The 27057-nt window shown below is 36.9% G+C and overlaps 1 protein-coding gene across 1 annotated transcript; it reads right to left on the minus strand.

Moving 5' to 3' along the window:
- Positions 1–16428: 16428 nt before the first annotated feature.
- LOC132637794 (uncharacterized) lies at positions 16429–17282 on the minus strand. Its single transcript, XM_060354831.1, has 3 exons — positions 17143–17282; positions 16667–17083; positions 16429–16600 (listed from the first exon to the last, which is right to left on the minus strand). The coding sequence occupies exons 1-3, from the start codon at positions 17280–17282 to the stop codon at positions 16429–16431; spliced, it is 729 nt and encodes a 242-aa protein (XP_060210814.1).
- Positions 17283–27057: the final 9775 nt, after the last annotated feature.

The following is a 27057-nucleotide window of genomic DNA, read 5'->3' on the forward strand; positions in this document are numbered from 1 at the left end:
AGAGCGGGGGACAAAGGGAAGTGGGGGACAGCGGGGAACAGGGAGAGAACGGCGGTGGTGGGGATGAGAGGAGAAGAGAGAAACGAAGGGGAGAAGGGAGAGAGAGAACAGGGGCGGCTGAAAATGGGAAGGGAACCCTAGTGGTTCCCTTGTTTTGAACAAAAATGGGTCGGGTAAGAGTAGTGGGCCGGGTTGTGGGTTAATGGACTGGATCAACTTCTTTTGGGTTGGGTATTAAATTTTGGACTGATCTGAAAATTGGGGTTGATGGATATAAATATGGCTGGTCATTAATGGACTTGTCCAAGAAGGTTTGTGGATTAATCGGAACGGATGAGTCCGCAATTTGGCTGATGGATTTAAAATATGGGGCTTTATAAATTTGAAATAAAGGACCCGTTTTAATTAATTATATACTAAGTGTGCTAAAATATTACCTAATATAAAATATGTAATTATTAGTGCTCAGGTAATAAAATTGTATGACATTGTAATAGCCGTGCAACAGTATTTTAAAAAATAAATAAATGCTATCATTTAATTGTGCGAAATAAATGCGATGCGTATGCATAAGGTGGTAAAAAATGCTGAAACGCAAATTATGATAATACTGGTAATAATAATAATAATAATAATAATAATCATAATAATAATAGTAATAATAATAATAATGGTAATAATAACAGCAGTGACTACAACAGGAGAATGAATGCTTGTATTAATAAAAGCTAATAATTATAGTAAAATATAAATAGTTATTTTTTTAATTGCCAAAAATATTGGGAGCGTAAAATAGGTATTTCGGAGGAAAGGTGGGACAAAATTGGGTGTCAACACTAATTTAGCAGAATTAGAAATGGTAGACTTTGATGTAATCATGGGTATGTATTGGCTATCTTCATGTTATGCTACAGTGGGTTGTAGAACCAAAATATGGTGATTTGAGTTTCCTAACAGACCAGTCATAGAGTGGAAGGGTAATTCAGTAGTACCCAGGGGTAGATTTTTTTCCTATCTTAAAGCTAGAAAGATGATTTCTAAGGGGTATATCCATCACTTAGTTCGAGTAAGGGATTCAAATGCCCAAACCCCAAATCTCTAGTCTGTACCAGTCGTTAATGAGTTTCCAGAGGTCTTCCCAGAAGATCTTCCCGGAGTCCCTCCTCATAGGGAGATTGACTTGGAATTGATCTACTTCCCGACACTCAGTAGATATCCATTCTGCCATACATAATGGCTCCAGCAGAGTTAAAAGCCCAGTTAAAAGATCTCCTTGATAAGGGATTTATCAGGCCTAGTGTTTCACCTTAGGGTGCGCCAGTCTTGTTCGTCCGAAAGAAAGATGGTTCCTTACGCATGTGCAGTGACTACTGCCAGTTAAACAAAGTCACCATTAAGAACAGATACCCTCTCCCCAGAATGGATGACTTATTTGACCAACTTCAAGGTGCCCAATATTATTCCAAGATTGACTTCAGATCAGGCTACCATCAGTTAAAGGTTAAGGAAGTTGATATTCTGAAGACTGCTTTCAGAACCCGTTATGGTCACTTTAAATTTATTGTTATGTCATTTGGGTTGACAAATGCACCGGCTGTTTTCATGGACCTCATGAATAGGGTCTTCAAGACGTATCTTGAATTGTCAATAATTGTATTTATTGATGATATTGTGGTATATTCCTGTAGTGAGGATGATCAGGCAGAACATCTCAGAATAGTGTTGCAGACTCTTAAAGATCACGAACTTTTTGCAAAATTCTCAAAGTGTGAGTTTTGGCTTAAGTTAGTGACACTCTTAGGCTATGTAATATCGAGTGAAGGTGTGAAGGTTGACTCTCAGAAAATAGATGTCGTAAAGAATTCGCCCAGACCCACTTCATTTTCTGATATAAGGAGTTTCATGGGTCTGACGGGTTATTATAGACGTTTTGTGGAGGGACTTTCCTCTATTTCTGCCCCGTTGACTAAGTTGACTCAGAAAAAGGTTAAGTTTCAGTGGTCAGATGCTTGTGAGCAAAACTTTGAAGAGTTGAAGAAGAGATTGACTTCTGCTCCAGTTTTGACACTACCAGAGGGAACCGAAGGGTTCATTGTATTTTGTGATGCTTCGGGAATTGGTCTCGGATATGTCTTAATGCAGCATAGTAAGGTTGTAGTTTATGCATCTTTTCAGCTCAAAGCTCATGAAAAGAATTACCTGACTCATGATGTAGAATTGGCAGCCGTGGTTTTTGCGCTTAAGATTTGGTGTCATTATTTGTATGGAGTGAATGTAGATATTTTCACTGATCATAAAAGCCTGCAGTATATCTTCAAGAAAAGGGAGTTGAGTCTTAGGCAAAGAAGATGGCTGGAATTGCTTAAGGACTATGATGTGGATATTCTCTATCATCCGAGGAAAGTGAATGTTGTAGCTGATGCTCTTAGTTGGCGTTCCATGGGAAGTTTAGCCCATGTTGAGGCACATAAGAGAACTATGATGAAAGAAGTTCACCGTTTAGCCAGTCTTGGAGTTCGACTTTTAGACTCCAAGGATGGTGGGGTTGTTGTTCAGAGCAGAGCTCATTCCTCCTTAGTGGTTGAAGTCAAAGAGAAGCAGTTTAGTGATCCCTACTTGTTACAGCTGAAGGAGGGGATCCAAAATAATAAGACAATGTCTTTTGAACAAGGGGGAGATGATGATACCTTGAGGTACCGAGGCAGATTATGTGTTCCAGATATCGTTGGGCTCAGAGAGCAAATCATATCGGAAGCTCACCATTTCAGGTATTTCATTCATCCAAGTTCAACTAAGATGTATCATGATCTTAAGGAGATTTATTGATGGAATGATATGAAGAAGAATGTAGCGGATTTTGTGGCTAAATGCCCAATTGTCAACAAGTGAAAGCCGAACACCAAAGGCCTGGTGGCTTGGCACAGAATATTGATATTCTTGTCTAGAAATGGGAAATGATAAATATGAACTTTATAATAGGTCTACCTCGTTCATCCCGTAGGCATGACTCTATTTGAGTGATCGTTCACCGGCTTACTAAGTCAGCGTACTTTTTTCCAGTCAAGACCACAGATTTAGCAAAACATTACGCCATGTTGTATAATAATGAAATTTTCATATTGCATGGGACCCCAGTGTCTATTATTTCATATCGTGATGCTCATTTCACAGCGAACTTCTGGAAATACTTTCAGAAAGGATTGGGTACCAAGGTGAACATCAACACAACTTTTCATCCTTAGACAGATGCCGAGGAAGAGCGTTTTCATGAGGCTGATCTTAAGCCGCCATCCGCCGGTGCGTGGCGAATGGTTCATCAACCCATTTTTACTATTCAGACTCTTGAGGATATGTTGAGGGCATGTGTCCTTGATTTTAAAGGTAATTGAGATGACCATTTGCCTCTCATTGAATTTGCTTATAATAACAGTTATCATGCTAGAATCAAGATGGCATCGTTTGAAGATCTTTATGGGCGGAGATGTAGATCACCCATTGGTTGGTTCGAAGTTGGTGAAGCAGAACTACTAGGACCAGATTTGGTCTACCAGACTATGGAGAAAGTCAAGTTAATTCAGGAGCGTTTGAAAATGACTCAGAGTCGCCAGAAGTCCTATACAAATATAAGGAGAAGGGACTTAGAATTTCAAGTTGAGGATTGGGTGTTCTTAAAAGTTTCACCTATGAAAGATGTGATGAGATTTGGCAAGAAAGGAAAATTTAGTCCCAGATACATTGGACCTTACAGAATCCTGCGAAGGGTTGGTCAAGTGGCTTATGAACTTGAGTTGCCACAAGATTTAGCTGTTGTGCACCCAATGTTTCATGTATCGATGTTGAGGAAGTATGTAGGAGACTCATCGTTGGTTGTTCCTGCAGATTCTATAGCTGTTAAAGATGGTTTGACTTATGAAGAAATCCTTGTAGCAATACTGGATCGTCAAGTTCGCAAGTTGAGAACTAAGGAAGTTGCTTCAGTAAAAGTTTTATGGAAGAGTCAGAAAGTTAAAGAAGCTACATGGGAAGCCGAAGAAGATATGAAATTCAAGTACCCATACTTGTTTAACAAACCAGCGGAGAACGTCCAAGGTAACTAACCTCTGTATCCATGTCATGTCCCTTATGTATTCATGTCTCATGTTTCACGTTCACGTTAACGTATTCAGCAGTCATGTCTCATGCTTCAGAACTCATATTTCCATGTAATCATGTTATTTCAGCTTAGTCCCCATGTTTCATGTCATGTTTCCTTCACGTTTATGCATTCAAGCCATGTCCAGTCCCAATCTTGATCACAACCCATGATTCGAGGACGAATGATCCCAAGGGAGAGGTATTGTAACACCTCGTACCTTAAACTAGGCTACGTTCATGATTCGAGACTTAGACATCAAGATGGACGTGTAGGAATTCGAAAGTTCCTTTATCACGGTGAAAGTACATTTTACGACCAAAGTACGGGCCATACTTCAAGGTACGGGACATACATGGTAGGGCGTACCTCGTTGGAAAATTACAGAAGCCACTGAAAATTGGCATCCATGTACGGGCAGCAAGGTACGGGCCATACTTCAAGGTACGGGACGTACCTTGAACCCGTACCTCGCCGTCAAAAAACGATTCCCATTAGAAATTCACATCCAAGTACGGGCTGCAAGTACGGCCCGTACTTCAAAGTACGGGACGTACCTGGTGCCCATACTTCACCCGCGTCGATCAGATACTATAAATACCTGGGGATAGTTTTATTTCTCCACTTTGGTGATATCGAGGAATCAAATAAAGGCTTGATATTTCCGCCATCAAAAAGCTCGTCAGCGCCTGATATTATTGAGCTTTCGTCTAATTCAAGTCCGCTAAATTGAAAAGTGAAATCATCTGCATTATCATCAACAAGATCGTTGTAACGGGTAACGTTAGTTTCTCCGTAAAGGGGGGAAATACGAGTAGGACTTGTTGGGGCACTGAAAAAGAATGTTGTGCCAAAATGTTGAGGACTTGAAGGAGCACTTATATAACTACTACAAGCACTGTCGAAATTGAAATCTATCATTTTTGTATATGAATTTGTGGGTTCTTGATTTGGTGAGAAGAATGGGAAATTAGTTTGAGAAAAATGGAGAAGAGAGAGTGATATATATTACTACTTATAATAAGGGGAAATCTAAAGATTTTGTAGTCACTTAGTTAGATTCTAACTAATAGTTACTAACCAAAAGGCTTCTCTTCCAAATTCAATTTTTTAGTTGTCTTTATTGCTTATCTACTTGAGGGGGTGATGTGGAATGTACTATAGCTTCTTTTATATGCCTCATTTTTCTCCTACTATATATTGCTTTATAAGCTTAATAAAGCGTACTCATGGTGGGCACTTTCCTTTTTAGGACCGTTGACATACACCAATTGGCAAGTTGTTTATCTGTATGATCGATCATGAAGTAAACTTCATTCCTATGCACACGAACATTAAAAAAATAGATTAAACATGCAATATTCCTCCCCTCAAGATGGTGGTTGATCCAAAGACACCTTCTTCTACTAAGAGGCGGATCCAAAATTTAAATGTAATGGGTACAACTTTTAAGCTTTTACTCTCTCTTTTCACTTTTACTTGTTCAGTATTTTAAAAAGACCATTTCACTTTTACTTGTCACTTTTAGCATATCAAGAGAAGATAATTTTTTTTCCTATTTTACCCATAGTATTAATTACCCTTTTCAAATCATTTTTCGAATCCATTAAAAACATGAGCAACTCGAAATTGACCCTGTTAGACCATAAAAAGAATAAAGTGGTGAATCAATTTCTAAGAGTTTCATCTATAAATGGAAGACAGGACGTAGAAAGGTAATAGAACACCTAATTTATCACAACAAATCACTAGTGAGCTAGAGAGAGAAATTCCCTTATAGTAACTTGGACCCAACACAATTTAATAACAGTGGAAGCAATTGAATGCCAAAATGGAGTCCATATGTCAACCCCCTGGCAGACGCAGATGATACTATTATTTTTAACTCTGCCGATGAACAGTCCATGAGATTGGTAATGCAAACTCTGATAGAGTATGAGGAAGTGAGTGGCCAGAGGATCAATAAACAAAAAAGTGAATTGTACATGCATCACTTGACCTCACAAAGTATCAAGGAGATGGTGTACAATGTCACACAGATAACAGGGAAGGAATTCCCTTTTAATTACTTGGGGGTACCAATTTACTATGGGAGGAGGCTGAATATTCACTATAAGGAATTGATTGAAAAGATTCAAAATAAACTTAGCTCTTGGACTAGCAAGCTTCTATCTATTGGGGGAAGGACAACACTGATCAAGCATGCCCTACAGAGTATGCCCATACATTTACTTTCAACATGTCATACATCTACTTTCAGTATGTGATCCACCTAATGGAGTTCTTGAGCAGATATACAGGCTGTTTGCAGTTCTTTTGGAGCAATTCAATTGGGAATTCTAGCAAGCATTGGGCAACATGTAAAACATTACGTAATCCACAAGAAGAGGGAGGAATGGGATTCAGAAGCTTACAAAATATATCTAAAGCCCTTTTTGCAAAGTTGTGGTGGAATATGAGGACCAAGCAATTCCTTTGGAGGAATTTTATGAGTGACAAATATCTGAAGAAGTTTTATGCAGTGATAGCTCCTATCAAGTTAGGTACATATGTGTGGAGGAAAATGCTCAAGCATAGAGATGACATAGATCGTGAAATATGGTGGAAGATTCAACAAGGCAATTCCTATTTCTGGTTTGATTACTGGATAGGATTGGGAGCATTATATCATATTACTCTATCAGATTTTATATATGACTTAACTATGATTCTTGTAAAATAAATAGTGGAGGAAAGACAGTGGAATGAAGAGTTATTGAGAGAAATTTTGCCTGCCGACTTGGCAGATCATATAATATATAACATTCAACCACTAGAGGAGAGCATGCAAGAAGATAAGGCATACTGGAAAGTGGATTCAAAAGGTAAATTTACTGTAGGTTTAGCTTTCCAAATGCTTAGACAAAGGAAGGAATCTAGTATCCTTTATAAGCAAATGTGGATAAAAAGATTGTCAATAAAGATATCTTTCTTTATGTGGAAGTTTTGGCAATTCAAATTACCTTTGGATGATAAATTAAAGAAATGGAGTCATCAATTCCCTTCCAGATGCTATTGTTGTCAACATCCAAAAGTGGAAGACATTTCCCATGTTTTTTACATTCTCTAACTGCTCAAGCTGTTTGAAAATATTTTGTGGGCCAGTGGGATAAATATTGATAATCTTCAAGTTATTCAGATAATTAATAGGTAGTGGGATTTTCTAGGAAAGGCACACATTAAATGTGTTTATCAGGCTGTCCCTACTATTATTATTTGGGAATTGTGAAAAAGAAGAATTACTACGAGACATGAGGTACGAAACTCATCTGCCAGGTGATGCATACTCTGATCCAATTCATGAAATTGAGGAGGAATAACTTTAAGTATGCACCTTACAGATGGACTGTTGTGATAGTGGCGTTACAGAAGCATAATTCTAAGGTGAAAGTGACTCAAGTTTCGTCGAAAATGCCTGAAAGTGGATGGATCAAGATAAATACTTATGGGGTTTCTAGGGGTAATCCTAGGAGAAGTTCATGGGCATTCCGTATAAGGAATGAATATGGGGATGTCATTAAAGCTCAAACTAAAGAAATGGAAGATCCTCAGAGAACTAACACAGAGGCAGAGGCACTAGCAATTTTACAGACACTCAGATTTGTGAGAGATAATCAGATGGATCAGATCAGGATTGAAACTGATTCATTATTAGTGAAAAACATCATTCAGATGACTTGGGAAGTGTCTTGGAAGATTTTCATCATGGTGGAAGAAATATGGAAGATTATGGAAGAGAAAATGGTGGTGATTGAACACATTTATAAGGAAGGAAACAAGTTAGCATATGATCTGGCTAACTTAGCTTTGGATAATAGAGATATACTATTCACTTCATTTCAAGGCATGAAGAGCCAAGGTAAAAGGATAGTGAATAGTGACAAGTTGCAGATACCATACCTAAGAATCAAAGGATGCTAAGGAAAGGGGAATTGGAAGAGGAATGTAGAAGAGGAGATCCTTACACTCAAATCCTTTGGAAAAGAATGTGAAGGATTTATATTCTAACTGTTTGTTAATGTGTGCAGGTACATATGCAAAGATATATGGAGATACCACAGTATAACAAAAGCAACACCAGTGCAGGAAAACTATCAACCATACAAGATCGTACATGTTTGGTTACAGGATGCAGAAACAGGCAACACAAATATCACATACAGAGTAATTATTGGCAGAATTTATCCCCAACAAAACCTCAATATATATAGATTTGATGGTTGTTCGATTTGTGGTATTAGCATCACTAGATGCTCATTCGAATAGACAAAAATTAAATCTACTCAGATCATTATCAAAATATGAAGGTGACACAGTGAATCGATCAAGGAAAAGAGACATAACCGAGTCAACACTGGAGACAAAAAAATTAACAAGACAGTTCCAACACAAAAGAATAAGGGCCATAAAGAAATTGAGGAAGAGCGAGCTTACCAGAGTAAAAATCAGCTGGAACGAGGGGAAATCATCAAGATTCAACTGGGATAGTCCAAGTCAGTTCTATTGGTCAATCGACGCTGAAAGAAATCGAGGAGAAAAAGATTATCAGAGAAATTGTTGAGTGCCACACTTGTATTTCCTCAAATCAGTTGCATCTTAGAGGAAACATCGTGAATCCGCTGAGCACCAGCAGCTCCGGTGAGAAATAACAGATGAAATAGAAGACCCTAGATTTGAGGGTCGATGTTCTCGCCTCATGTCCTTTTGGTTTTTCTAATTTTGCATTTTGTCTTTTCTTTACTTTTATGTATTTGTTGAACTTTTTCATTCATTAATAAAATAAGTCACCAGGTCCCACCTAGTGTCACGACCTAACCTGTGAGTCTAGCGGGCACCCACACTGACCCCCCGATAGGCAAACCCTTCCGTTATTCATCAACCAATCCAAATCATATGAAAGTAAATAAAAGGATAAATAGTCTCAAATCATAAATAACTAAACATGCGGAAATACTAAACATAATCCCCTGAATTTGGTCTGAATAGTATAAGAGCTATTAAATACGTAAGTCTAGAAATACAAGTCTGAAATACTGAAACATGTCTCAGAATATGAAATAAAACAAGTAGAATAGAGGAATCTCCGGGAAGCGGGATCCATCAGAAGCTCACCCTGGACACTCTAAAGCTGAGCCTCGGGATCACTCACGAGGTGCGGAGGAGGAACCTGCTATGAACTCTGCACTCAGAAAAAGAGTACAACAAGGTAGTATCAGTACAAGCACTATGTACCGGTAGGTATCAGAGGCCGACAACAGTTAGATAATATATATATAAGAAAGAAACTGAAAGTTAGGCATGCAAGCAGTCAAGTACAATCACAACATAATCCAAGATCAAAACAACACACGTGATATAAATACCAAGGCAGTATCAATGATATATATGAATGAAGTAAATGAGTGCATATGCAATGTAATGAGATGCACTGGCCAATTGTCTGTCTTCATCCACACATGTTATGACGGATATCCTTCACGTCTCGATAGTCATGACCCATAGGGGACCCGCGAAGTTCATGTACCAATCACTCCGCACACAACCCAGAGATGACTTTCACAACACTAGCCACTTCGCACACAGCCCAGAGATGGCTTCCATATCAAGTCTGTCCATAATCTTAGATGTTCTTTTCTCACTTCTCATCAACAGTACCAATCACAGTTCATATCAATGTATCATGTAAAATAGGTATGGATGGTGTGCAGGATATCAATATCAAGTTTAATCATATCAAATCTCATTCGTGCCTCTACATGAGCACACATCACAATAACAATACCGAATCAAGTTCTTTCCTTTATCAATGATCAATGACAAGATAAGTGAGAGACGAACGTATCACAACCACAACATAGCAAATGAGAAGCAATCCCAACACCACACACATGGCAACAAGAGAAATCACAATAAACGAGGCCACAAGCCTACAAAGGCATCAACAATACCAACTTAAGAATATCCATCCCAACTTCATACTCGAAGGTTAACATTATTTCTCCGTCAATAACTAACTTCTACATAAGCTTCGCTAACTAAAGTCTACCCTAAAGATAAGTCGTAACCTACCTCGATGCCGACCTAGTGCCACGAACCGTCAAATGTGAGCCTTGCCCTTCCGAAAAGCCTCCGAATACTGAAAGTCTAGTCATTATTAGAAATATAAATTAGGAATGGGGAATAACGCTACCCATATTGCTACACATTCGTTCGAATGGAAAATCAACAAAGAAAAGAGGAAAATGGAACCCACAAGGGTAAAATGGGTATTTCAAGAGTGAAATTGGTAACCCAACATTCTAGAAGTTTAATTCTACTCTCCAATTACTAATTAAGCTCAATTATTGATCACTTTCATCATCCAAAACAAAACCCCCAAGTTAGGCATAAACCCTAGTTTTTCCGTAATCAAATCATTAACCCAAATTGGAGATTCAAGCTTATTACTACTAACTAATGCAATTTCATGCTTAGATTAGCCAAATTCATCAATTAAACTAACATTAATAGCCTAATGTTCAATTAACAAACTTGAGGTTAAGACTCATCTTCTCCAACTAGCTTTTCCAGATTCCACCATAGATTTCTAGTTTAGGAAGGTAAATAACAAGAACTAGGTGAAAGAGACTTACCCCAAGATGAATCAAATCTGAAAACACTTCAAATTGCCAGTGAGTCACTTTGGAGAATTAATTTTGGGAATGAAAACTGAATGGTTTGAATTAGGGCATTTAATGATTCTGCTTCAGCGATTTTCGCTCCAGCGGAAGAGGTTCCGTTGCCGCGGACTCGCCTCGGCGGGGGACTATCCGCTGGGGCGGATCTCAGTAACATAGTTAGGACTCCCGCGCCTGCGGACCAAGCCTCGCTGAGGCAGGTCCGCTGAGGTGCACCCAGTCTCGCTGGGGCGAGGCACTAGAAACCAGCATAATTCTGGTTTTTATCCAAGTTCACCCCAAATCCCGACGTCTACTCGAGACCTCCCTGCTACAAAACAGATATGCACATATATGTAAAAGTACGCTACGAACTCACTCGTGGTCTCGGAATTTCCATCGGAGGTTTATTTGATCAGGTCAACCCCCAACTGCCAAAAACCAACTTTCTAACCATTAGTACAAAGCGCTCCCGTGTATCTCGGGGACCGAACTGAACACCCCATAAATCCATAATCGACCCTCCAGACCTCACAAAATTGAATTTTTTTTGAAAATGTCCATTTACCCAAAAGTCAACTATCGGTCAAAGGTTTTTCACTTTAAGGTTCTAATTCTCATAAGTCATAATAAAACTCGCCTGATTACCTCGGGAAGTATGTCATCCATCCCCACGGGTCAAAATCATACTAACAAGGCTCGGCGAAGGGTCAATGGGAGTAAATAAGTCAAAAGTGCAATAACGACCAAACGGGTCGTTACACTAGTGACCTTGAATTAATAAAAATATATAAACTCAACTTTGGTGAAGTAGCGAGCTACAATCCGCTGCTTCTTGGATTATCAAGAGGGGTCAAGGTTATTGAATGTCTTGTTCAGAGGTGTAATTCGGCTAACATAAAGTTTAGATGTGCACTAAATGAAAGTCGTCGGGTTTAAAGTAAAGGAACAATATCAGCACCTTAAAGTTCATATTTGAATGATATCAACAACTTGATTACAGATTTGATTTTATTTTATTTTGTAAATATCTCATTTGATTGATTGTAATCTATTAGTATCAGGAATGTATCTATAGTTTAATATCTTTCCTTTTCCTTACATGTAATCTTGGGATTCAATTACCAATCAGCTGTATAAATAGGAGACCATCATAATACTGATAAAACAAACTTTTTACACATTCATCTACCGTCTGAGAGACATCCTCGGAAAAATCTCACGAGATCATAAGACAATTACTGAATATCTTCATGAAATTCGCTCTAACGCTTATGAACTTGCAACTATTGGAGTACCAATCAATAATGAAGAAGTTGTGATCAAAATCCTTAATGTTTTAGGACCAGAATATCGTGAAATAAGTGCTGCAATTCAAGCTCGTGACACCCCAATCACATACAAAGAACTTTGTGATAAACTTTCTGGTCATGAAATCTTCCTCAAACATGAGGAGCAGAAAAAGGCAGCAAACCTCATCACAGCCCAGGTTACTCAACGGACAACACCACAAAGCATCAATCAAAGTGTTGGTCCTAAGACACCCGCAAATAAAACGGCCAAAATCAACAGGGGTGCCAATCTAGTATGCCTTTCAACAATCTGAACTTGAACAAGAACTTCGCAAATAATAATGGATTGTTTCCATCAAATTGGCATCCCACTTTTCCATCAAACTCCAAGTCACAAATTCAATGCCAATTGTGTGGAAATCTTGGGCATGTGGCTAATGTGTGCAGATCCAAGTCTCACAATCACTTTGAAGCCGAGGCACATTATGGGCTCGCACCATGACCAACACCGAACCTTGGATCCTTGATACTGGAGCCTCTCATCATATCACTGCTGATTCACAAACTTTAGTCTCACCACATGATTATTCTGTTTCAGAAGAAATCTCAATGGGCAATGGTAATAAGATCCCAATTACACCTATGGGATCATCTCTTCTACAAACTCTTAATTCTTCATTTTTCCTCCATAATATTTTGTGTGCACCTTCCGCTTTCCAATATCTGTCTCTAAATTTTGTAAACAAAATAAAACTTCTATTGGGTTTTTTCCTTTTCATTTTATTGTGAAGGCACTGAAAACGGAGGCACCATTGCTATGCGTCCAGAATAGGGACAACCCTTACAAGTGGCCAACTACAAAACATGCACTTCAAGCCATCCACCAGAAGCGCATTCAACTAGCGTCACTCCTTCTCTTACTCTATGACATCAAAGATTAGGACATCCAAATAATGATCTTTTAAATTTTATCCCACATAGCTGTCATTTGCCTTATTCCAATGCCTCTAAGTTAGACTTTTGTAATTCTTGCTAATGCAATAAAAGCTACAGACATCCTTTTTCTACTTCATCTTTACATAGTTCTAAACTACTTGATATTCTTTAGACAGATGTGTCGGGTCCTTCTCCAGTTCTCTCTGTTGATCAAAAGTTATATTATGTTATTTTCGTTGATAAATTCACAAGGTACACTTGGCTTTATACTGTCAAAAACAAAAGTGATGTCTCAAAAAATTACGATTTAACCTTTAATTGAGAACTATATTCAAACAAAACTTATCTCCCTCTATTTTGATGGTGGAGGAGAACTTCAAGCTCTCAAACCAATTTTAGCTGTCAATGAAATTCAACACATAACTTCCCATCCTTACACCCTTCAGCGTATAGCTTTGGTTCAACGTCGACATTGCCATATCATTGAAACAGCTAGAACACTACTCCACCAAGCATCTTTGCCCCATTCTTTTTGGAGTTTCGTAGTTAAAGCGGTTATTTATCTAATTAATCGATTTCCTTCTTTCAAAAATATCAGAAATAAACATTCTCCTTATCAAGCTTTATTTGGACAGCAACAAAATTTTAAACTAATTCGTATTTTTGGTTGTCTCTATTACCCATGGTTAAAGCCATATTCCAAAAATAAATTAGAAGTCAGATCAATGCCATGTGTCTACCTTGGATTTTCAATAGAATTCAGTTATCAGTGCTTTGATCTGGTCAAATCCAAAGTTTATCTTCCATAGATGTTAATTTTCTAGCAAAATATCTTTCCTTATCAAAATATTTTTTCAAAATTCAAATCTTCAAACTCCAGAATATCATGGCATAATCTTCTCCCATCCAAAAATTCAGAAAACTCTAAATAAAACAATTTTCAAGACCCTACACAATTTGATCTTATTCCTCTAATTGCAATCTCTGCATGTGCATCTCTACAAATGGATGCTCTTACAAGTGCTCCAATGACTGCGTCCAATGCTTCTCTTGAACCTCTAGTGTCGATGCCATCTACTTCTCCAAGGATAAGTCATTCTAACTCTACTTCTTCTCATGTTAATTCCTCCAGTCTAAGTGATCTGAATACCTCCTCATCATCAACTAGTTCCCTGCCTTCCCATCAATATTCACCTCCACCTCTATCTCACCCTTCACCTGTATGTATTACTACCCGATCACAAAATAAAATCTTTAAACCCAAACGTCTCTTTGACTATATGGCCATCCTACCCTCCCTTCTCCCAAGTTCTATGGTGAAGCAGGAATCCAAGGATCCAAAGTGGTGTTTGGCCATGCAAGAGGAGTTTGATGCTTTGCTAAAAAAAAAACATGGGAGCTCATACCTCCTGATCCTAAGCACCACAATTTTGACAGCAAATGGATCTTTCATAAAAAACAAATGGTTGATGGTTCTATTAATCATTATAAAGAACAGTTAGTTGCCAAGGAATTTACACAACGTCCTAATGTTGACTTTCATTCCACGTTCAGTCCCGTAGTCACGCCAACAATTGTACGCATTGTGTTGTCTCTTTCCACCTGTTTTGGTTGACCTCTTCATCAACTAGATGTCAACAACGCTTTCCTTCAAGTTCATTTTGAAGAGGTGTATACATGAAGCAACCAAAAGGTTTTGAACATCCAGACTATCCAAATCACATATGTCGCCTTCGACAGGCCATTTATGGGCTTAAAGAAGCCCCACAGGCGTGGTACAATGAACTCAAGGAATTCTTTGTCTTGCTTGGTTTTAAAAGATCACACTCTGATAGCTTCTTATTTATTTTCACTCAATCGGTATAATGATATATCTTCTTGTTTATGTCGATGATATTGTAGTAACAGGAGACAATGTGACAACTATCGACAATATCAAGGATGCTTTATCTAAATATTTTTCTCTTAAGGATCTTAGGCTACTGCATTATTTTCTAGGTGTGGAATTCCTTCCAAATGCAGATGGTTTGATCCTTTCTCAATGTAACTACATCACATATGTGCTCAAAGAATTCTCAATGCAAGAAAGCAAAGGTGTCCACTCACCGCTATCTACCTCCATGCAACTTAAGTTGGATGATGGCTCTCCTCTCGCTGATGCAAAGCAGTATTGCTCTGCTATCAAAAAATTACAGTATTTGGCTTTTACACTCCCTGACGTAAGTTATGTTGTGAACAAGGTTTCTCAATTCATGCATCGTCCTACTGTAGTATATTGGACTGCTGTTAAGCGTGCTTTGCACTATCTGAAACAAACAGTAATGCTTGGCCTTTTCTTCCACAAGTAATCAGATCATGCACTCCATATTTATTCAAATGCTGATTGGACAGGTGACCTTACTGATCGATCATCCACCTCTGCTTATGTTATGTATCTTTGTCTAAATCCCATCAGTTGGTCCTCCAAGAAACAATGCTATGTTGCTCGTTCATCCACAGAAACCAAATAGAGAGTAATTACTGGAGCGGTTGCTGAAGGAAATTGGATAATGAATTTGTTGACTGAACTCTGCATTCCACTTCCCACTATTCCAAAAGTTTATGGCGACAACATTGGCACCACTTATCTCTGCCAAAATCCAATTCCAATTAACGTTCACTTTGTTCGTGATCAAGTGCAACAACACCACATCAAAATTGTTCATTTTCACTTTGCTGATCAACTTGTTGATACACTCACTAAGCCACTGCCCGCTGCATCTTTTCAATGTAATCTCATCAAATTAGGAGTTGCTGAAACCTCTCCTAACTTGAAAGGGCATAAGGAACAATATCAACACCTTAAAGTTCATAACTAAACAATATCAACAACTTGAATACAAATCTGATTTTATTTTATTTTGTAAATATCTCACTTGATTGATTGTAATCTGTTAATATCAGGAATGTATCTGTAGTTTAATATCTTTTCTTTCCCTTACCTGTAATCTTGGGATTCAATTCCCAATCAGCTGTATAAATAGGAGACCATCATAATACAATGAAACAAGATTTTCACTCATTCATCTCCAATCCTTTAATAAAGGTGCCTCGATTTATTCTTCCTAAGAACTATTGACGATGAGTCATGTACACTGAGATTATATCATCGAGTCTTGAGCAACCAAGAGACCTATATAGTTAGAGCAACCCAAATATTAAATTTTGAACCCAACAAATGAGTTCAGTATTAAGAACTTTAGAAGCTGAGCTCACCAAGTTCAAATTCTCCGGCAAGGGATCTTTAGAAAAATTCACATCGGATGAGGTAAAAAGCAAAAGTGTATATCAAACAAATAAATGTAATTACACATGGAAATAATCAGATTATTAACTATTGACGAGGAGTCATGTAAGGTGAAATTGTATCATCAAGGCCATAGCAACCATGCCAACCAAGTAGACCTTGCTTATATGGTAAGAAAGTTTTCTTCTTCATATCTTTCAACACCTCCCTCTTCATCTTGTAATGCAATTCATGAGCCGAAATCGGTCTCCTCATCTTCCTCCTCGAGTTCAATATCTATGATTTTTTCACATCTTCTTGGCGGATTTTCTTCACTAGCGAATACTTATTTAACTCTTTTATACTGCTACTTGCTCGACTCTCGGAAGCACTTCTAAATAGCAATAAGTCTTTCAACTTCCAACTGTTCCATATCGATATCAACAATGAAACAGAGTACTCTGTTTTTTCTTGATCAATACTTTCATCATCCTCATCAATTAACAATAAATCCGATACTCTCAGAGGAGATAATGATCTTGTTGCTTTATGTCTATTGGAACTTGAAGAATTATTTCTTATAGAATTTTGAGTTCTTTCCTTGGCTTCTACAATTGGCTCGATCGCGTGCTTCTTACCTTTGAACTTCCACTTTGGTGATATCGGGGACTCAAAGGGTGAATTTGTTAAAGGCTTGATTTTTCCTCCATCAAAGAGCTCATCAGCTGCTGGTATTATTGAGCTTTTCTCCAATTCATGTCCGCTAAATTCAAAAGCGAAATCATCTGCATTATCATCATCATGATCGTTGTAACGGGTAACGTTAGTTTCTCCATAAGGGCAGAGATGCGAGTAGGGCTAGTGGGGGCACTGAAAAAGAATGTTGTCCCAAAATGTTGAGGACTTGAAGGAGCACTAATATAAGGAGTAGTACAAGCACTGTCGAAGTTGAAATCTATCATTTCCGTCTTCATTTAATTTCTGTGTATGAAATTATTGTGGATGTTTTGCTTTGGTGAGAAGAATGGGAAATTAGTTTTGAGAAAAATGGAGTAGAGAGAGTGATGATATATACATGGAGAAATACAGAGAGATGTAGGGGAGAGGAGCGGAAGTTAGGAAAGAGGAAGGAAAGGGATATGATTTGTCTTTAACTAAATATATAATAGCTGGTCTTAATATTGTTTTTGTTAAAAATATCCCAAGTAGTGGATATCCATTAAGTTATAAATTTCCCAAAATATCCCAAAATATCCCATGTCAATTAAATATGTTAATCCTTTGTATGTTGCTCCTATAAATAGGATGCACAGATGCAATGTTGAGTGGGCAGAAGTAATATAATCTGATATCTCTCTACATATTCTCTCTACATATTTCTTCTGTGTATTTACTTCATAGTTTTATTTTATAACACGTTATCAGCACGAGACTCTGTCATCTCGAGCAAATACTTTACAAGCCTCGAAGGTATTGATTTCTTTGTTTTCCATTACTAATGGCAAATCTTTCTAGACGTGAATTTGTAGCCTTAGATATATCCGGCAATAGCTATATGTCTTGGATTCTTGATGCCGAGATTCACCTTAATGTGATGGGTCTGGAAGACACCATCAAAGATAAAAATGAGGCATCAAACCAAAACCGTGCTAAGGCAATGATATTCCTCCGCCATCATCTTGATGAGAATTTGAAAATGGAATATCTCACGGTTAAAGATCCTCTTAAGTTGTGGAATGATCTGAAAGATAGATATGATCACCTGAAGATGGTCATACTTCCACAAGCACGTTTTGATTGGCTCCATTTAAGGTTCCAAGATTTTAAATCTGTTAAGGCATATAATTCTACAATGTTTAAAATTATTTCTCAATTGAAATTATGTGGTGAAAATATTACTGATGATGATATGCTGGAGAAAACATTCTCCACTTTTCCTGCCTCGAGTATGCTCCTGCAGCAGCAATACCGAGAGATGAAGTTCAAGAAATATTCTGATCTAATCTCACATCTTCTAGTGGCTGAACAACATAATGAATTACTGATGAAAAATCATGAAAGCCCACCCACTGGTACTGCCCCATTCCCTGAAGTGAATGAGGCAAATTTCGCCATTCTAGGCGTGGAAGAGGTCGTGGCCCCAGTCGTGGTCATAGTCGTGATCGAGGAAGGAATTTTAATCATGATTCTCGTTTTGCACCATATAATACCCTTCACCACTAGCAGTGTAAAAGGAAGGATGAAAAGCATGAAGCTGTGCAAAAGAAAAATTCAGAAAATAAATGCTTCCGATGTGGAGTAAAAGGGCACTGGTCACGTACCTGTCGTACGCCAAAGCACCTTGTTGAGCTATACCAAGCCTCCCTCAAAAAGGCAGAAAAGGATGCCGAAACAAATTTTATTTCTGAAGATAATGTTGAGCCCATGCATCTAGATATGGCAGATTTCTTTGAAATCCCTGAAGGGAAAATAGATCATCTGATCGGTGATGGATCTGTATTAACTTAGATGTTTCATACATGTCGTTTGTATTATCTAATGTGGTTATGATTCCATATATAAGTAATAAAGTGTGTGTAATACTTTGTCTAATCAAAATATCTACTTCGATGTTTACTTTGCCTATTCTTTCGTTTTGAAGAATATATGGAAAATCTTCAAATATTATTTAGATCAATGACCAATCATGAAGATATTTGTGTAATTGATAGTGGAACAACGCATGCTATATTCAAAGATGAGAAATACTTTTCTCACTTGCGTAGAAAAAGGGGAAATATTAATACAATTTCTGGCAATTCGAAATTAATTGAAGGCTCCGGAAGAGCTACAATATTTCTACCTAAGGGGACGAAACTTGTTATAGAAGATGCATTATTCTCTTCTAGATCCCCAAGAAACTTGTTGAGTTTCAAAGATATCCGCCGTAATGGGTATCACGTCGAGACATTAAATGAAACAAATGATGAATATCTTATCATTACAAAGAATGTCTCCGGCCTGAAATATGTTTTGGAGAAATTACCAACTTTGTCTTCTGGCCTGTACTATGCAGAAATTAGTACAGTGGAAGCACACTCAATCGTAAACCAGAAGTTTAACGATTCAGGAACTTTTGTGCTTTGGCATGACCGAATGGGTCATCCTGGATCAATAATGATGAGACGAATTATTGAAAATTCAAAAGGGCATCCACTTAAGAACCTGAAGATTCTTGAAAGTAGTGAATTTTCATGTGTCGCTTGTCATCAGGGCAAATTGATAACCAGGCCATCACCAATGAAAGTTGACATTGAATCCCTGCTTTTCTAGATCGTATACATGGGGATATATGTGGACCTATTCACCCATCTTGTGGGTCATTCAGATATTTTATGGTTCTAATAGATGCGTCTTCGAGATGGTCTCATGTGTGCCTCATATCGTCTCGCAACCTGGCGTTTGCGAAATTATTGGCACAAATAATACGCTTAAGGGCACACTTCCCAGATTATCCTATAAAGGCTATACGTCTTGATAATGCTGGAGAATTTACATCCCAAGCTTTTGATGATTATTGTTTATCAGTTGGGATAAAGGTTGAACATCCTGTAGCACATGTTCATACCCAAAATGGCCTTGCTGAGTCATTTATTAAGCGTGTGCGATTGATAGCAAGACCATTACTTATGAAAACACGGTTGCCTACAACCGTCTGGGGTCATGCTATTTTACATGCAGCATCTCTTGTTCGTCTTAGACCGACTCATTATAATAAATACTCCCCGTCACAATTAGTATTTGGTCATGAACCAAATATTGCTCATCTCCGAATCTTTGGCTGTGCTGTATATGTGCCTGTAGCACCACCACAACGCACTAAAATGGGCCCCCAAAGAAGGTTAGGAATATATGTTGGGTTTGAATCACCCTCCATTATTCGCTATCTTGAGCCATTGACGGGAGATTTATTCACTACCCGATTTGCAGATTGTCGATTTGATGAAACAAATTTTCCACAATTAGGGGGAGAGAGAAAAGAAATCAAAAGAGAAATTGCGTGGAGAATTCCATCACTATCTCATTTTGATCCACGTACCCCTATATGTGAGCAAGAGATCCAGAAGATCATCCACTTACAGAAAATAGCAAATCAAATGCCAGACGGATTTACTGATTTGAAAAGAATAACTAAGTCGCATATCCCTGCAGAGAATGTGCCTATTCGAATTGATGTTCCAAAGGGACAATCTACTAGTGCATAGCCTCTGAATCTCATCCACGCCTGAAGCGTGGTAGGCCATTGGGCTCCAAGGATAAAAATCCAAGAAAAAGAAATACAAACAATGATCAGAATGACACTATGAAAGGATCTCATGAAGAGATTCAAGATCTGATTAATTCTGATATTCCTGAAGAAATCAGTAAACCCGAGAATTCAGTGAGTGAAGAACTATCATTAAGTTTTACTGGTGATGAGGACAACTTGAATCGTTCAAAAATTGTGGTGAATAGTGTTTTTGCATATAATGTTGCACTAAATATTATAAAAGGCATTGAGGATCAGGAACCTCAATCTGTCGGAGAATGTCGACGAAGTTATGATTGGCCAAAATGGCAAGAAGCAATTCAATCAGAATTGAATTCACTTGCTAAACGTGAGTTTTTTGGACCTGTAGTCCAAACGCCTAATGGTGTAAAACCAGTTGGTCACAAATGGGTCTTTGTACGGAAAATAAATGAGAGAAATGAAATTGTACGATACAAAGCACGCCTTGTTGCACAAGGATTCTCTCAAAGACCCGGCATCGACTATGAAGAAACATATTCACCAGTTATGGATGCTATAACATTTCGATACCTCATGGGTTTAGCTGTCTATGAAACCCTTGAAATACATCTTATGGATGTGGTTACAGCTTATCTTTATGGTTCACTTGATAATGAAATTTATATGAAAATTCCTGAAGGATATAAAATGCCTGAAGCATTTGGTTTAAAGTCTCGGGAAATGTATTCAATCAGATTACAAAGATCATTATATGGTTTAAAACAATCAGGGCGTATGTGGTATAATCTCCTAAGTGAGTACTTGATAAATGAAGGATATATAAATGATGCCATTTGTCCATGTGTTTTTATTAAGAAAACAAAATCAGGGTTCATTATACTTGCTGTTTATGTTGATGACATAAACCTTATTGGAACTCCAGAAGAGCTCCAAAAGGCGATTGAATATTTGAAGAAATAATTTGAGATGAAAGATCTCGGAAAGACAAAACTCTGTCTTGGTCTGCAAATTGAACATTTCGCAAAAGGGATCTTTATCCATCAATCTGCCTATACTGAGAAAGTTTTAAATCGGTTTTACATGGAAAATCCGCATCCTTTAAGTACTCCTATGGTTGTTCGCTCACTTGAAGTGAGCAAAGATCCGTTTCGACCTCAGGAAGAAAACGAAGAGCTACTTAGTCCTGAAGTACCATATCTTAGTGCAATAGGTGCACTTATGTATCTTGCTAATGCTACAAGACCTGACATAGCATTTTCTGTTAATTTGCTAGCAAAATATAGCTCTTCTCCTACACAGAGGCATTGGAACGGGATTAAGCATATATTGCGATATCTGAAGGGAACTAGCGATATGGGTCTGTTTTATACTAACAAAGGTAGTACAGGTCTTGTTGGTTATGCAGATGCAGGTTATTTATCTGATCCACATAAAGCTCGATCTCAAACGGGCTATCTGTTTACATGCGGAGGTACTGCTATATCATGGCGATCGACCAAGCAGTCCATTGTTGCTACTTCTTCAAATCATGCTGAGATAATCGCTATTCATGAAGCAAGTAAAGAATGTGTGCGGTTGAGATCAGTGATACATTTCATCAGAGAAAGATGTGGCTTGAAGTGTGATACAACAATACCCACAGTATTATATGAAGATAATGTTGCATGCATAGCTCAATTAAAAGGAGGTTTCATAAAAGGAGATAGAACAAAGCACATTTCACCAAAGTTATTTTTCACACATGATCTCCAGAAGAATGGTGATATTGATGTGCAACAAATCCGTTCAAGTGACAATCCTGCAGATTTGTTCACTAAATCTTTGCCAACTTCAACTCTTGAGAAGATGATATTCAAGATTAGAATGCGAAGACTCCGACATCTGAATCTTGGTCTTCGTCAGGGGGAGTGAAATACGTGTTGTACTCTTTTTTCCTTAACCAAGTTTTGTCCCATTGGGTTTTCTTGGTAAGGTTTTTAATGAGACAGCTCTCAAAGCGTATTTCTAGATATGTGCACTCTTTTTCCTTCATTAGGACTTTTTCTCACGGGGTTTTTTTTTAATAAGGTTTTAACGAGGTACAACATCTATTAATAGACATCCAAGGGGGAGTGTTAAAAATATCCCAAGTAGTGGATATCCATTAAGTTATAAATATCCCAAAATATCCCAAAATATCTCATGTCAATTAAATATGTTAATCCTTTGTATGTTGCTCCTATAAATAGGATGCACAGATGCAATGTTGAGTGGGCAGAAGTAATATAATCTGATATCTCTCTACATATTCTCTCTACATATTTCTTCTGTGTATTTACTTCATAGTTTTATTTTATAACAGTTTTTTGCTTTTGGTGATTAACCACAAAAGAAGATGTACATAACATATAGGGTCAGACATGTAGTGCTTCTATATATAATCCTTAAGCTTTTATTTTAAATATTTGGGATTAGGGATGACTTTGACATTAATCTTTTTTTCTCAGGCAGACAAGACAAGCAAAGGAAAACAACAACAAAGGAAATAGAAATTAAAAAGTTCTTATTGTCACGTTTTCAACTAAATGATTTTCTCTTTTTTAATTGCTGGTTTGTTACACTATGAGGCAATGAGACGCAAGAAACACAAGTTATTTTCTTCCTTGTCTTTAGGTCAGCGTAGCACGTGAGATTGATAACACTATAAAAACAGTTTAATTAATATGTTATAAAAAATAAAAATAAAAATAAAAAAATAAAAAGCATGCTCATGGTGGGCACTTTCCTTTTTATAAATCATTTGTACTGTTGACATTAATAAAATTCTGAAGTAGGAAAATTGCTTGTATTGAGTAATGACTAATTACATGTATACATATATACAACTTTTGAGTGGAAACAAGATCCACAATATTAGCTACAATAATGAAGAATATTATGAGAAAGGAAAGACAGTATTTGATTGACAGATTTAGAGCCCGTTTGAATTGGCTTATAAGTTGCTTATAAGTTATTTTCAGTTTTTTTGAGTGTTTAGCTAGTCAGCTTAAAGTCATTTTGTGCTTAAAATAAGCTCAAAAAAATAATTGGGCCCATTTGACTTAGCTTATCTAAAACAGCTTATAAGTCAAAAAAAAAAAATTAGACTACCATAACTTATTTTTTTAGCTTATAAGTTGTACAACTTATAAGCATAAGCCCATCCAAACATGCTCTTACAGTGATATATTTCCTTAAATGGCCCTATTATGCCTCCGCAAGTTAGGGGGTGTTTCAACAACACCTAACTTGATAAGTTGTTGTTGGTGACGATTCTTGGGCATGGGTGAGCTGGTCTGCGGTGTGGACATGTGTGACACAGTGCCGGCTCAACCTATAGGCCACATAGGCAATTGCCTAGGGCCCATAGTTATGAGGGCCCCACATTATTTTATACTATGTAGTACTTTTAAAAAAAAATATCTGGTAGTTTAGAAAAAAAAAAAATTACCACATACTGGGCTGTTGCAAAAAGGGAATAAAAAAATCATAAAAAGAGGAAGAAAAGTGATCGTTTGTGATTGGGATTGGGAGATAATAAGAAATGTTTGAGAGAGAAAGATGAAAAGTAACATTCATAAAGACAATATTTTAGGGACACTTGATTTCATACCTAGAATGTAGCTCATATAATTTTTCTCTAAAAACTTATTGTACTTTATATTTTAACTTTTTAGTTTTTTCTAAACATCTTTTAACTTTTCCTCAGCACTCATCATTTATCAAACACAAAGTTTTCGTTGATTTTTTATTCTTCAATCTCCAATTAAACTCTTCAATCTTTATTCTCCATATGCTCAAAATCAATTGATCAAACACTATTTTGAGATAAAAAGAGTCGAAGATATACTTTGAATTTCTTTTTCAAGTTTCAAGGGTTGTGGATTTTGAAGAGTGAAAATTATTTTAAAATCAAGTTATTCATCTCATGAATCAGGTTCTATCTTTCAATCTTCTATCTTTCTATCTTTTATATACTTTTTTTGATATTAATATTTCATTTGTATGTGTTTCAAGAAAAATTGAACGGATGAGCTATTTTGTCGATTGAAAAAGAACTATTAGATGATATTAATATAAAAAAATTATTAGTAACTTTGCGTCTCAAAAAGCTAGAAAAATAAATTTTAGAGATATAAATATATATAATTATTTTTTTAAGTTAAGGCCCCTCATTAGAATTTGACCTTAGGCCCAATATGATTTAGCCGCACTTGATGTGACATGAAGACGATTTTGTTGTGCTTGTTCATGTACAAATGAAAAAGCAATGGCAATATGCTTCATGAGGCTGTGGATGACGGGATTTGGACTTATGTAAGTGGTACTTAGGTTGTCACAATAGACTTTGGGAGGTTCTGCTAGGGTCACATGAAGTTCGGACAAGAGATTTTGAATACAATTGGTTTCGGCTATAGCGCTAGCAACAACGCGATATTCAGCCTCCGTGGAGGATCTGACTGTTGGAAATCAGGCATACACAGCGGAAGTAAAAAGCAAGAATCAAACTTGCATGTAATATAGACAACACATTATCAAGATATTAATCAAACATAAAATTGATACTTATCTCTTGAAGCGTGACCGCGACTAAGAATCGAATCTTCAACCACGAGCACACACCATCCAGTTGATCACCATCCTTCAGTTCCACAGTCTTCTGTTGTGTAACCCGAATAATACCAGAATTTGTGAAATTCGTGTGGGCGAATTTCTATGGAAAAAGAGTAGAAACTTGTAAAACCCTTAGCCTCCTTATGGAATAAGAATCCTATTTTATAACTACAGGTTTAGGGTTTTTTCCCTTTTCAAAACCTGTTAGGTCTTTATTTTCCACCAAGAAATAATATTCCATTTAATTCTTTATTATTCGGGCACAGCAGGGACCACAGAATTTAATTAACGAGGCTTCCTATTATGGAATTAATTCAAACAATCTGAATTAATTCTACCATAATAAATTACGAATTATTCCACTAAAAAATCGCAATTGCTCTCCTCAATTCAATTTCGAAATCTTTCATTAAATCTTATTTAACTCCTCATGTTAAGATTACATATACCAATCAATTAAATTAAATTACTGACAATTTAATTCATTGACTAATTGAATCCTTTATATTTCTGCTTAATTTACATCATGTGACGGATACAAAATCCACCTGCAGGGTTTTCACATGAGACTTATAAGCATCCATAAAGGGGTATCATCAATCTCAAAGTTGAGACATGGATTCTATCAACTAATTATTATTTCACAAATGTAATTTGACATCATCCAATTTACCAGGAATACATAGACCCGCAATTGAGTCGTACCTTTTAATAAATTAAAATAATGAACAAATCACAGTGATCATAATAATTATATCAAGATTAAGAGTATAAGTACATTTAATGAACTAGAGAATTTGTTTTATATATTCAGTACAAAAACACTTATCTCTACTTAGTCCGTTCAATACATACAAAATGTATTAGCACAAGAAGACGAAACTATACTGTTCCCATAATGAAGATACATTATATTAATCTTGGGCTACAATCATACCGATGGCTTTGTCCAATTTCCATCTTAGATTGTGAACATAAATTTTATACTTATAAGAACCGACGATTTAATCTTTCGTGTATAAGCTAAACTCTATACACTAAATCATCTACTATATAAGTAAAGGACACACATACTGGTACATGATCTATTTAATTCTTTATTAAACAATGAATAAATAATTGTTCTATAATAAATACTATATCCAAACACATGGTTAATAGTATATATCCCAACAATCTCCCACTTAGACTTTTAACCATGACAATTGTTAGAATATACCATGTCTAAACGCATGGTTAATGGTATATACCCAACAATCTCCCACTTAGACTTTTAACCATGCATTTACAACTTTCACATGTATTCCTTTTGCACGACTACCAAAAGTCTTAGCGACTAAGCTCTTTGCTAAAATTAACTTACCAAGTTGTTTTCTGATGCAATTCCGTCTAGTAGTGCTTCGTCGTAAATGACCAGTTCTGTACTAAGATCTTCAGGGATCCTATCATGAAACTCTCCAAAAAAAAAAATGTATTTCTTTTCAGGAATCCTATCATGAAATTCTCCCAAGAGTATACACCGAACCGATCTTGGTTATTATTCTCCCACTACGACTAAGTACTACTACTATTATAGTCACACTATCATATAGCGTTATTTGCTCAACATCACTCCCACTACTTAAAAGTAGTGAATTTCCTTACGCCTATTAACGTTTCTCCCACTACTTAAATGCAATGGAACGTCAACCCTGACTTGTCGGTTAGATGTTCTTGAACTTCTGAATTTTTTAGATGACTCATTTGCTATTTCTTTGCTCAATTCCTATAAAACTAGCTTACTTCTAGCAACTTGGTTTATTAAATAGTCCTTTTTGAAAAATCTAGCAATTGTA

The sequence above is a fragment of the Lycium barbarum genome, chromosome 4, assembly GCF_019175385.1.
Source record: "Lycium barbarum isolate Lr01 chromosome 4, ASM1917538v2, whole genome shotgun sequence".
Lineage (NCBI taxonomy): Eukaryota > Viridiplantae > Streptophyta > Magnoliopsida > Solanales > Solanaceae > Lycium > Lycium barbarum.